The following is an 11340-nucleotide window of genomic DNA, read 5'->3' on the forward strand; positions in this document are numbered from 1 at the left end:
AACTTAATAAACAACAGTACCTCACACAGTATCAGTTAGGAATGACAGATTTCCAGTTTATGAAAGCTTAGCTTTGTATTAAAAAAATTTCTTTTCAAGTTTTTTTTTTTGGCCGCGTTAGGTCTTGGTTGCTGCACATGCTGCACGGCTTTCTCTAGTTGCCGTTAAGTGGGGGCCACTCTTGGTTGTGGTGCGCGGGCTTCTCATTGCGGTGGCTTCTCTTGTTGCGGAGCACGGGCTCTAGGTGCGCAGGCTTTAGTAGTTGCGGCATGCAGGCCCTAGAGCACACAGGCTTCCGTAGTTGTGGTGTGTGGGCTCAGTAGTTGTGGCTTGCGGGCTGTAAAGCGTGGGCTTAGTTAGCAGTTGTGGAGCATGGGCTTAGTTGCTCCTCGGCATGTGGGATCTTGCCAGACCAGGGCTCGAACCCGTGTCCCCTACATTGGCAGGCGGATTCTTAACCATTGGACCACAAGGGAAGTCCCAGCTTAGCTTTTTAAAAATGAAAACTTTTAAGTGTCTTTGTACACTCTAAACTATCATACTTCATTTCTATTAGAACAATATGCTTAACTTCAGTTAACCTCTCAGTCCCTCAGATATTGGAGCAGAGTAAAAAGAATATGGAATTTGGATTCAGAAGTTCTGTTTTCATATCTTGACACCTCCTCTTCTCTGAACCTTATTTTAATTACTTTTGAAGGAGAATAATAACCATGTCCACCGTAGAAGTTATTAGAAGTCAGTGAAATAAGATGAAATGTGTTTTGTTAATAAATACAAAGGATATTCTTATTCTGTATAATACCAGTGTTTGGGGAGGCTTAGCATAAGAGAATATTGAAGTTTTCCAGCAGTAGAATGTAATCATGACTAAGGTGGTGAGCTCTCCGTCACAGAAGTGTTTTCAGAGAGCTGACTTACTGTCAGGAACAAAGTAGAGGAGATCTCTGCACTGAGTGGCAAAGTAAATTAGAATTCTCATAGTCTTTTCAGCTCTGAGGGTTCCTTTCTTCATACCAAGTTGAATTGTCAGATCAGTGGTTCAGAACAATCAGAGAGGAATAGTCCCTTTCAACTAAAAATTAGGAATTTGTATGGATTAAAAATCAGAGGTTGATTTTTAAAGAGTGGGTGATAATAGCCAATACAATCTGGACAAAGTTGGAGAACTAACAATTCCCAATTTAAAAACTTAATACAGGCTACAATAATCAAGACTACATGGTACTAGTATGAGGATAGTCATATAGATCAATGGAATAGAATTGAGAGTCCAGAAATAGCATTCTCACATTTACAGGCAATTGATTTTCCAACAAGGTGGTGCCAAGATCATTCCATAGGGAAAAAACATATGATGCTGGGCCATTTAAACAAAGTTGGATCCCTACCTCACACGGTACACAAACATTTACACAAAATACATCAAAGACCAATATGTAAGAGCTAAAACTATAAAACATGTAAGAGAAAACAGGCATAAATCTTCATGACCTTGGATTAGGTTTCTTTAGACATGACACCTACAGCTCAGCAAAGAAAAAATAGACACATTGAACTACATCAAAATTAAAAACCTTTTCGCTTCAAAGGACTATCAAGAGTGAAAAGACAACCCAGAAAGGGAAAAAATTTGCAAATTGTATATCTGATTAGAACATATAAAGAAATATAATTCTACAATAAAGAGAACCCAAGTTTTAAAAGGGCACAGGGTTTGAATAGGCATTTCTCCAAAGAAGATATAAAAATGGCCAAAGTGTTAAGGATGTGGAGAGATTGGAACCCTCATTCATTATTGTTGGGAATGTAAAATGGTGCAGCCACTTTGGGAAACAGTTTGACAGTTAAAAAAGTTAACTCAAAGTTAAATAGAATTAACTATATGACCAAGAAATTCCATTCCTAATTCCCAAGAGATGGAAAAAATGTGTTCACACAAAAACTTATATAAGAATATTCATAGCAGCATTATTCATAATTAACAAAATATGGAAAGAACCCATATAGCTGTCAACAGATGATTGGATAAACAAGGAGTGGTATATTCATACACTGGAATAGTATTCGGCCGTAAAAAGGAATGACGTTCTGATACGTGCTGCAACGTGGATGAACTTTGAAAATATACTAAATAAAAGAAGCCAGGTACAAAAGGCCAGCGTATTGTGTGACTCCATTTATGTGAAAGATAGGTACCATGAAGAGGGCTTTTTTGCTGGAGAAGAGTTTGTAAAAGCAAAAGCATACTGGTAGGAAAACACGAAATTTGGGAGATAGAACAACAGTTGCTAGAGTAGCCAGTTCAGACAAGTATGTGTTGGAACTAAAGTTGGAAAGATTGTCTAGAATCAGGTCATGGAAAATCTCTAAGGTATTGGGTTCTAATCCGTGATAAGGGAAGAGAGCCATTTTGAAGGTTGGTTGCTTCTTTTTGTTTGTTATAAGATGACACAAAGTTGTATTTTAAGGATTCATTTAACAGTGTTTTGCCTCCAAATAGCTGCTATTAGAAACTGATCTCATTTACAGAGCTGCTCTCTTCAGGATGGTGGCCACTAGCCTCATGTGATCACTTGAAATGTGGCTAGTCCGAAGTTAGATATTTAGTGCATATTTATTTGCCAGTTACACTCTAGTTGTAACATATACAGTGCTTTTGAAGACTTAGTAGCAAAAAAGGCAAAGTGAAATATTCTGTTAATACTTTTCATATTGATTTTTTATTTAAATAATAACATAAATTAGTTTTATCTGTTTCTGCTTTTTAACATACCTGCTAGAAAATATAAAATTAAATATATGATTCTCATTATTTTTTTTTTGGACCCTGTTAGCCCGCTATGCAGGCTAATTTTTTCTTGAGTATTAAAAAAAATTTTCATTTTGTAATGGATTTTTTTTTTTTTTTTTGCTGTGTTGGTCTTCGTTGCTGCGCGAGAGCTTCCTCTAGTTGCGGTGAGCGGGGGCTACTCTTTGTTGCAGTGCGCAGGCTTCTCATTGCGGTGGCTTCTCTTGTCACGGAGCATGGGCTCTAGGCGCACGGGCTTCAGTAGTTGTGGCACATGGGCTCAGTAGTTGTGGCTCACGGGCTCTAGAGCACAGGCTCAGTAGTTGTGGCGCAGGGGCTTAGTTGCTCCTCGGCATACGGGATCTTGCCGGACCACGGCTCGAACCCATGTCCCCTGCATTGGCAGGCGGATTCTTAACCACTGCACCACCAGGGAAGGCTTGTAATGGATTTTTGAGCTAAGAATAACATAAAGATCATTTTTTCCTCCCCCTTATTTTGCAGGTAAGAAAGTGAAGTCCAGAGAAGGGAAATGAATTTTATCCCAATGGGTCATTGTAAAAGTGTACATTTATTCACTAAATATCTGTTGAGCAACCGCTCTGTGTAAGCACTGGGTATACAGTGGTGAACAGAAATAGTCCCCACCCTCAGAGTGCTTAGTCTAATCCTTGAATGAGACTTGTCATGACAAGTTATATATATGGATATATGTTATATATATAACATATATCCATATATGTAAGGTATATATGCTATATTACATAGATATTGTATCTACTGTAAGATAATGTTCGGGGATTACGTAATAATGTCATCTTATGTTCAGTTTTATTTTTCACCATGTGTCTTGACTATGCCCCCAAACAGGTAGTGCTAAATAGTTTTATGTACTCTTTGTTATATTTGTGTGCTTTTTTCTTTCTTTTCTTTCTTTTCTTCTCTCCCACCCTCCCTCCCTTCCTTCCTTCCTTCCACAGGATGCAGAGCATAGGGCCTTGTTCCTCTTGAATGTGGTCCTCCATGTGGGTAGTTAAACCAGTTTTACCTGCCTGGTGCTTTTTGAAGTATCTTTAAAGTAGTGGTCAGAAGGCTTTGTCTAGTTGAGATTACCATTAAAAATTATTAGCAAATTATCTCTCAGCCTTTATGCCATTGCATAGGCCTCCCAAATAGCCCTTTAGGACCACTGGATGCAACACAGGCAGCCACCTGTTCTTAATCATTAGCAAGTGGGTATTCTCTGTTCACAATTCTCAATTCAGAATATGAAAAACTGCCTAGTTCTGAGGAAACTGTCCTTATTTTGGCTTCAGGTTCAATAAGAGTATGGCCCTTTGGCCCTTAGTCTACTGTATGGCTTGCTTGCTTGCTTATTTATTTAGTATGGCCATTTTAAAAGATTGTTTCCTTTTACGTAACTTAGAGTTTGATAATTATGGTTTGCTTTGATCTTAAATCTCACATGAAAATTGGGGAAACAGGAGTAATTTCTAAGAATCTTAGACTTTTACAGAATGCTGTTATCATCTTGCCCATGAATTCATTTGGTAAATGTTTAAATTCAGGTACCAGCCGTTAACTGCAGGTAAGCTAAGGTTACCTTAGTCTGATGAGGATGTAGTGGACATTGGTCAGCCTCAAATTTGAACGCTAGTTTATAAGCTTTTAGCGTGCCACCTGATCCTTCACTTCAAAGGTTATGCAGTTAACCTCAGTTAAAGAGAAACCGTTTGCTTTGACAGATCTTTAGGGTTAATACTGTGAAATGTCTCTGTTGAGGTATGCAGTAGCATTTGTATCCATAGTAGGTAAATGTATTTTCACTATTCTCCATTTCCAGATACCAAAGTTTGTGTCTCAGTAGTTAAATTGGTTCTGTTAAATATGTAATCCGGGATAGTGGTGGTGTTACTGCCAGTAAAGCATTATTTATATTAGTATATTTGAGTATCAGACTTGCTTGGGAGAATAGGTATGCCTTATAGATTTCAAAGGTAATAAATAGAATAGATTCTTTTCTGATTGCAAGTTAACTATTTTTGAGCTCTTTACACACAGCCCAACCTTATCTGATACTGTTCTAGGAGCTGGGGATAAAACAGTAAGCGAGACATTCAGCCCCTGCCCTCATGGAGCTTACATTCTAGGGGTATTTACTTATTAAAAATAAAAGGCTTTATGTATCCACATTTTGTTTCAAAAAAAAAAATGTAGATATTGGTAGCACTGTCTTCCATCTAGCTTTAGAATGTCCAGGTGGAATAATCATGTTATAGAGCTCTTCATTCATGCATATTTATTTGTTAGTTTGTGGTGTTTTGCCTTTTGTCATATTTTGTTAATAATGTGTTGACATAAGCAGGTTAGAATCCATTATATCAAATGTTTGAGCATCTACTGTGTATAGTTCACTGTGATAGGTGCTGGAAATTCAAACAGGGAATAGGATGCTATCCCTCTTCTCAGCAGGCTTACAGTATAGTTGGGGAAATGGAGCACATAAATACAATAGGTAAATAACTCAATACTAATTCAGTTCAACAGATTATTTATTGAATGCCTGCTGTGTAGTAGGAGGCACTGGTAACAAGGTTGAAAATGACAGGTTCCTGCCCTGAAAGGTTAAGGGCAGGTTAAAGTCAAATAGGCATTTACAGGGCTTCCCTGGTGGCACAGTGGTTGAGAGTCCGCCTGCCGATGCAGGGGACATGGGTTCGTGCCCCGGTCCGGGAAGATCCCACATGCCGCGGAGCGGCTGGGCCCGTGAACCATGGCTGCTGAGCCTGCGCGTCCGGAGCCCGTGCTCCGCAACGGGAGAGGCCACAACAGTGAGAGGCCCGTGTACCGGGGGAAAAAAAAAAAAGGCATTTATAATATAATAGTGCAGAAAGTGCTACCGGGCATAATAGGGTTTCCTAGTCTAAGTTGTGGGGGAGGGAATGGAGTAAGAGCTGATAATATAAGCTTAAACAAAAAAGACACATTGGAGTTAGCCAGGTAAGGAGGAGAGGGACAAGGGGGCATAGGAAAAGCGTTCCACATAGAAAGGACAACTTTTACAAAAAACCCAGAGGTAAGAGAGAATTTAGTATGTTCAGGGAAACTGCAAATACTTCACTATGCCTGAAGCATGGATTATTGTTGAGGAATGGTGAGAGACAAGGCTAGAAAAGAAGGATGAGAAGAATCCTGAAGGACCTCTGGGCTTTATTTATCCTGGGTGTTAGTGGGGAGTCGTCAAAGAATTTTAAACATTGGAGGGCACATCATTAGATTCTCATGTAAGGCAGATGACTTGGATGCAATGTGTGAAGCATGGATGGAAGAGGGGGCTCATGTGAAGTGCCCAGAATTTGGTAGAGAGTACTTAAGGGAATTAAGGGTAATCAGAATGAAACGTTGCAAGAGAGCTGAGACAGGGTTTCCTGGAGGCTTTAAAGGGCAATTGAATGGTGAAATGAGAGAAAGGAAGCCCTTTGAATTGGTTGTACACAGCAGAGGTACCTGGCATAGTCCCATAGATTGGTTAAGCAGTAGATTACTGAAGAAGAAGGACTGGTTGGTGATAAAATTGGAGAGGTTAAATCCTTGATCCCTGGCAAGTCACTGATTGTTTTAGAACAAGATACCATGTCTGCTAGGTCACCTGATAGATTCTAACTCTAGTAACAGCATTTGGGAGGGCCAGAGTAGTTAGTGAGAGGGAGTGGCGGGGGTCACATTAGTTAGGATTTAGGGGCAATAATTGGACCTGAATTTTGGTGCAACTGGCCTTGGCTTCAACACTTAAATCAATTTATTATCTTAATTGTAACATTTTAATCAATTTATTTTATTCTCAGTATTTTAAAGGTTTTATATGAAACATTCTGAGAATTTTGAACATAGTATTCCACTAAATCTTGGTTTCAGGCTTTTTCCCCTTATTCTCTTTGAAATCTACATAGTTCTGAGCTCACCAGTATTTAGAAGTTTGCATGTGACCATTTTCTTACATACTCCCTTAGAATACCCAAGTAGTGTTTGTGTTTTGTATGTCTTTTATTGGTCAAATACATAATTATTAGAAATTTTAGAAAATATAGTGCTTTTAGAGTCACTTGTTAATAAGTCAGTGTATAGTCTAGATTTTCTCCATGTGTGTATACATACATGCATACTTAACATACATATATGCATTTCACCAAAAGGGGGTCATATTATATAAACTACTTTGTAACTTAATGTGAGCATCTTTCCATGCTAGTAAATAAATAAATTACTCAGTTATCCTCTGAATAAACAGATCAGTGGGGGTGGGGTGAGGGGTAACAACCACCCAAATTTCAAAATCTCATTGAATAATTAAATTTTACCACCTTCCTATTTTTATCAGCTTCAGTATCAGAAACGGCACAGCAGCCATCTGAAGAGCAAAGCAAGTCTCTTGAAAAACCAAAACAAAAAAAGAATCGCTGTTTCATGTGCAGGAAGAAAGTGGGACTTACTGGTAAGGGCCTGAATCACATGGTTTAAAATTAAGATTTTATTTATGATGATGCATGACTTTATTAATGGCTTCGATTAAGATTGTTTTTGTTCCCGTATGAGTTAATAATGGATATGCTTCACCTTCTGAATTTTCTTAAATAAAAGTAGCTTTAATTGCATACCTAATAGTAAAATGAATAGCTTTTCTTTTAAAAATTCATTTCAGCTGAGTTTGAGAATATTAGACAGGTAAGGTCAGTGTGCCAGGTGCTGTGAAAGGGCAAAGATGTGGCTCCTGCCTTCAGAGAGCCGAAATTGTTGTGTGTGAGAGAATATTTAAGTCCTTGGTGAGCTGTGAAGTACTTTCTCTATGTAAAGCGGCTAGTCACAGGTTGTCATGAGGGTTCAGAGAGCTCATATGTAAGGTGATAGCCGCGTGCTGCCACGCAATAAGTAATCAATACATGTTGACTACTGTAACAGAGCTGTTAGCTGGGATTGTTATTAAGGGGGGGGGCTTCCCTAGCGGCGCAGTGGTTGAGAGTCCGCCTGCCGATGCAGGGGACACGGGTTCGTGCCCCGGTCCGGGAAGATCCCACATGCCGCGGAGCGGCTGGGCCCGTGAGACGTGGCCGCTGAGCCTGCGCGTCCGGAGCCTGTGCTCCGCAATGGGAGAGGCCACAACAGTGAGAGGCCCGTGTACCACAAAAAAAAAAAAAAAAAGAGAGCGGGAGAAGAAAATGTTTGAAATATTACTTGGATATTTGGCAAAGAGAGTACATTTAAGCGCAGTCAGATAGATTTCTTTGGGAATTCAGGGATGGATGTGATTAATTTATATAAAAGAAGAGTAGAGGCCCATCAAAGTCATGAAGGTAGAATGTTCCAACTGGGTCTTGAAAGATGAGTAGGACTTAATAAGTGATGGAAATGGGAGCATTTCAGGCAAAAAAAAAAAATACCTTGAACAAAAGCTCACAGAAAGGATAGGGCATGTTTAGGGGACTGTAAAAGGGGATTGTAGCACAAAATATATGAAGAAGGGGGTTAGATACCACCATAGAGATAAGGCTAATGATGTGTACTGTGGTTAATTGATGGGGAACAGTTGCAGCTATAAATAGTTACCATTTATTGTTTACTATGTGCCAGACATTGTGCTGAATACTCTTAAGAAATTGGCTTAAGAGGAGATAAGTTTGTTTGTTTTTTTTAATTTATTTTTGGCTGTGTTGGGTCTTTGTTGCTGTGCGTGGGCTTTCTCTAGTAACAGCGAGCCGGGGCTACTCTTCATTGCGGTACATGAGCTTCTCATTGTGGTGGTTTCTCTTTTGCAGAGCACAGGCTCTAGGTGTGCGGGTTTCAGTAGTTGTGCCACATGGGCTCAGTAGTTGTGGTGCATGGGCTTAGTTGCTCCGCAGCATGTGGGATCTTCCCGGACCAGGGCTCAAACCCGTATCCCCTGCATTGACAGGCGGATTCTTAACCACTGTGCCACCAGGGAAGCCCGAGATAAGATTTTGAGTAAATTATGTTTTAGGAAGGTTTATCTGGCTAAGGTGTAGATAAAGAGGAAAGGAGATTTACAGTCTGATATCAGATGTTTAAGACTGGCCCATGCCTTGGCAAATGTATTTATTTAAAGAGTACAGACGTGAACAAGTAAGGCATTTTAAAGTGTACATATTTAGCATCAAATACTGTCTTTCTAAACCTCAGAAACTTCAACTTCACAATTAGAAAGAAGGCTGCGACTTAGTAATTTCTGTCTTGTCAGTCTAGTAGTATTCTTGGCTCCATTTTTCATTCATTATTATGAAGTTATAGGGGAATTCCTTGGCGGTCCAGTCGTTAATACTCCACGCTTTCACTGTCGAGGGCCCAGGTTCCGTCCCTTGTCGGGGAACTAAGATCCCACAAGCTGTGTGGTACAGCCAAAAAAAATAATAAAATTTTAAAAATAAAAGAAAATTATGAAGTTACAGAGTATCTTTTTGAAGTTTAAAAAAATTTGGTAAAGGAAGTTTACATCAAATGTCAGTGTTTAAAATTTTGATTCCTATCTACCATTTACAGTAATTCCATCATAAAATCATAAAATCCTAATTTGGGGGTGCAGGACTGGTTTTATTTAAAGACTATCCACACTGCTTATTTCTCTGTTTTGGCTTCAGTTCTTGGGGCATTTCCCTAAAATCAGTAGCATTTATTGCATGTTTACTATATGTTAGGCACTTAATACTTCCTCATTTAATTCTTACTGTAACCGATTCCAAAGTTAGAGATGCAGAAGCTAAGGGTCACGTAATTTGCCTGTGTTAGTAAATAGATTCAGGCTTAGGCAACCGTAACATCTCATGCTGTAAATCACTCAGCCAGATTACAGTTCACCTCTCCATTGGAGGTTAGCCAAGGAAAGCTAATATACTATTGCTGTTTGTTAACAGTTCTGTCAAAAGTTTCATTTCCTCTTCCTTAATTAAATCTTAAGATTGCCTTCTGACAGTATGCTTATTTTTTCACATTGTAGTATTTGAGGAGTGTTTCAATTTAGCAACCCTGTTTTTGATAGGAAGCAGTTGTGTCACGGGTGAAAACTTGAGCTCAGAGAAGTGGTTATGACTTTGGTCTGCTGATACAAACCTGTATTTGTATTTGTAGGTAGGAAAAAGAAATGAAGCTATCAGCTATGGATTTTGAGAATGTTACTAGGTTGTGAAACTGCTTGTTTGGAATGATTCTTTAGACTGCTGCCCTAAATATATGATCTTTTTAACATTAATTATGCTAGAGAGTTTAATATTTTTAGACCTTCCATTCAACTCACGTACGTGTATTAATCCATTTTCAGGGTTTGAATGTCGGTGTGGAAATGTTTACTGTGGTGTACACCGTTACTCAGATGTACACAATTGCTCTTACAATTACAAAGCTGATGCTGCTGAGAAAATCAGAAAAGAAAATCCAGTAGTTGTTGGTGAAAAGATCCAGAAGATTTGAACTCCTGGAATACAAAATCCTTTGACCATCTGCAAACTAAAAATTGACTTGAGGTTTTTTTTCCTAGTCATTGGGAATGTAGAGCAATGTATCTTGCATAGACCTTTTAATCATGCATGTCATCAGAAGAATAGATTTTTGTTTTTGTTTTGGAAATGACTCTGAACATTTATTTACATTGCAGTTTCTGTGGCTGAAAAGACTTAAGTAAACTTTACAAGTATTATCCTTTTAAGATCATTTTAATTTTAGTTGAGTGCCGAGGACTTTTATAACAAATGTGGAGAAGTGTTGGAGGGCTGTGATTTTTCCAGTATTAAACATGCATGCGTTAATCTTGCAGTTTATTTTCTCATTGTGTATGTATATATAGCTTTTCTCTGCAGCACGATTTCTCTTTTGATAAATGCCCTTTAGGGCACAACTAGTTATCAGTAACTGAATGTATCTTAATCATTATGGCTGCTTCTGTTTTTCATTAACAAAGGTTATACATATGTTAGCATATAGTTTCTTTGCACCCACTATTTATGTCTGAATCATTTGTCACAGGAGAGTGTGTGCTGAAGAGATTCTAAGTTTGTGTGTTTTTAAATTTTTTTGAGCAAGGGAAGGAAAAGCTGTATGCATTTCATTGCTGACTGCAGGTTTCTTTCAGATTATGTTCATTGGTCTGTGTGTATACAATATGAAGAATGATCTGAAGTAATTGTGCTGTATTTATGTTTATCTACCAGTCTTTGATTAAATAAAAAGGAAAACCATAATGTTCCCTTGTATTACTTTTTCTGTTATTCTTTCTGGTAGTTCATTTTGACTTGTGGTCCTTCCGTTTTCTACTTAATTTTGTGAGATGAACTCACATCTGTTTGTGAGTAATCTTAGGATGACAAACTGTGTTCTTACATTCCTGTGAGTCGAACATGTCATATTTTCTAGCTCTTGTCTGATTCTCTGTTCTGAACTCTGTCGCACTGAATTAGCATCTAGTAGAAGCTTCATTTTGGTAGGATTAGAGAAACAAACAGCATAACTCAAACACGGCAGCTGGAGAATTGTGAAGTAGAAAGACCTCC

At 38.5% G+C, this 11340-nt stretch overlaps 1 protein-coding gene across 4 annotated transcripts in view; it reads left to right on the forward strand.

Moving 5' to 3' along the window:
- ZFAND6 (zinc finger AN1-type containing 6) overlaps positions 1-11043 on the forward strand; it is a 76144-nt gene extending 65101 nt beyond the window's left edge. For all 4 annotated transcript variants that reach the window (XM_032620476.1, XM_032620448.1, XM_032620468.1 and 1 more), the window contains 2 exons: positions 7170-7283; positions 10116-11043. In XM_032620476.1, the coding sequence (XP_032476367.1) occupies positions 7170-7283; positions 10116-10264 (263 nt within the window). In that variant the 3' untranslated portion in view covers positions 10265-11043. The remainder of the gene's footprint in view (positions 1-7169; positions 7284-10115) is intronic.
- Positions 11044-11340: the final 297 nt, after the last annotated feature.

The sequence above is a fragment of the Phocoena sinus genome, chromosome 2 (genome assembly GCF_008692025.1).
Source record: "Phocoena sinus isolate mPhoSin1 chromosome 2, mPhoSin1.pri, whole genome shotgun sequence".
Taxonomy (NCBI): domain Eukaryota; kingdom Metazoa; phylum Chordata; class Mammalia; order Artiodactyla; family Phocoenidae; genus Phocoena; species Phocoena sinus.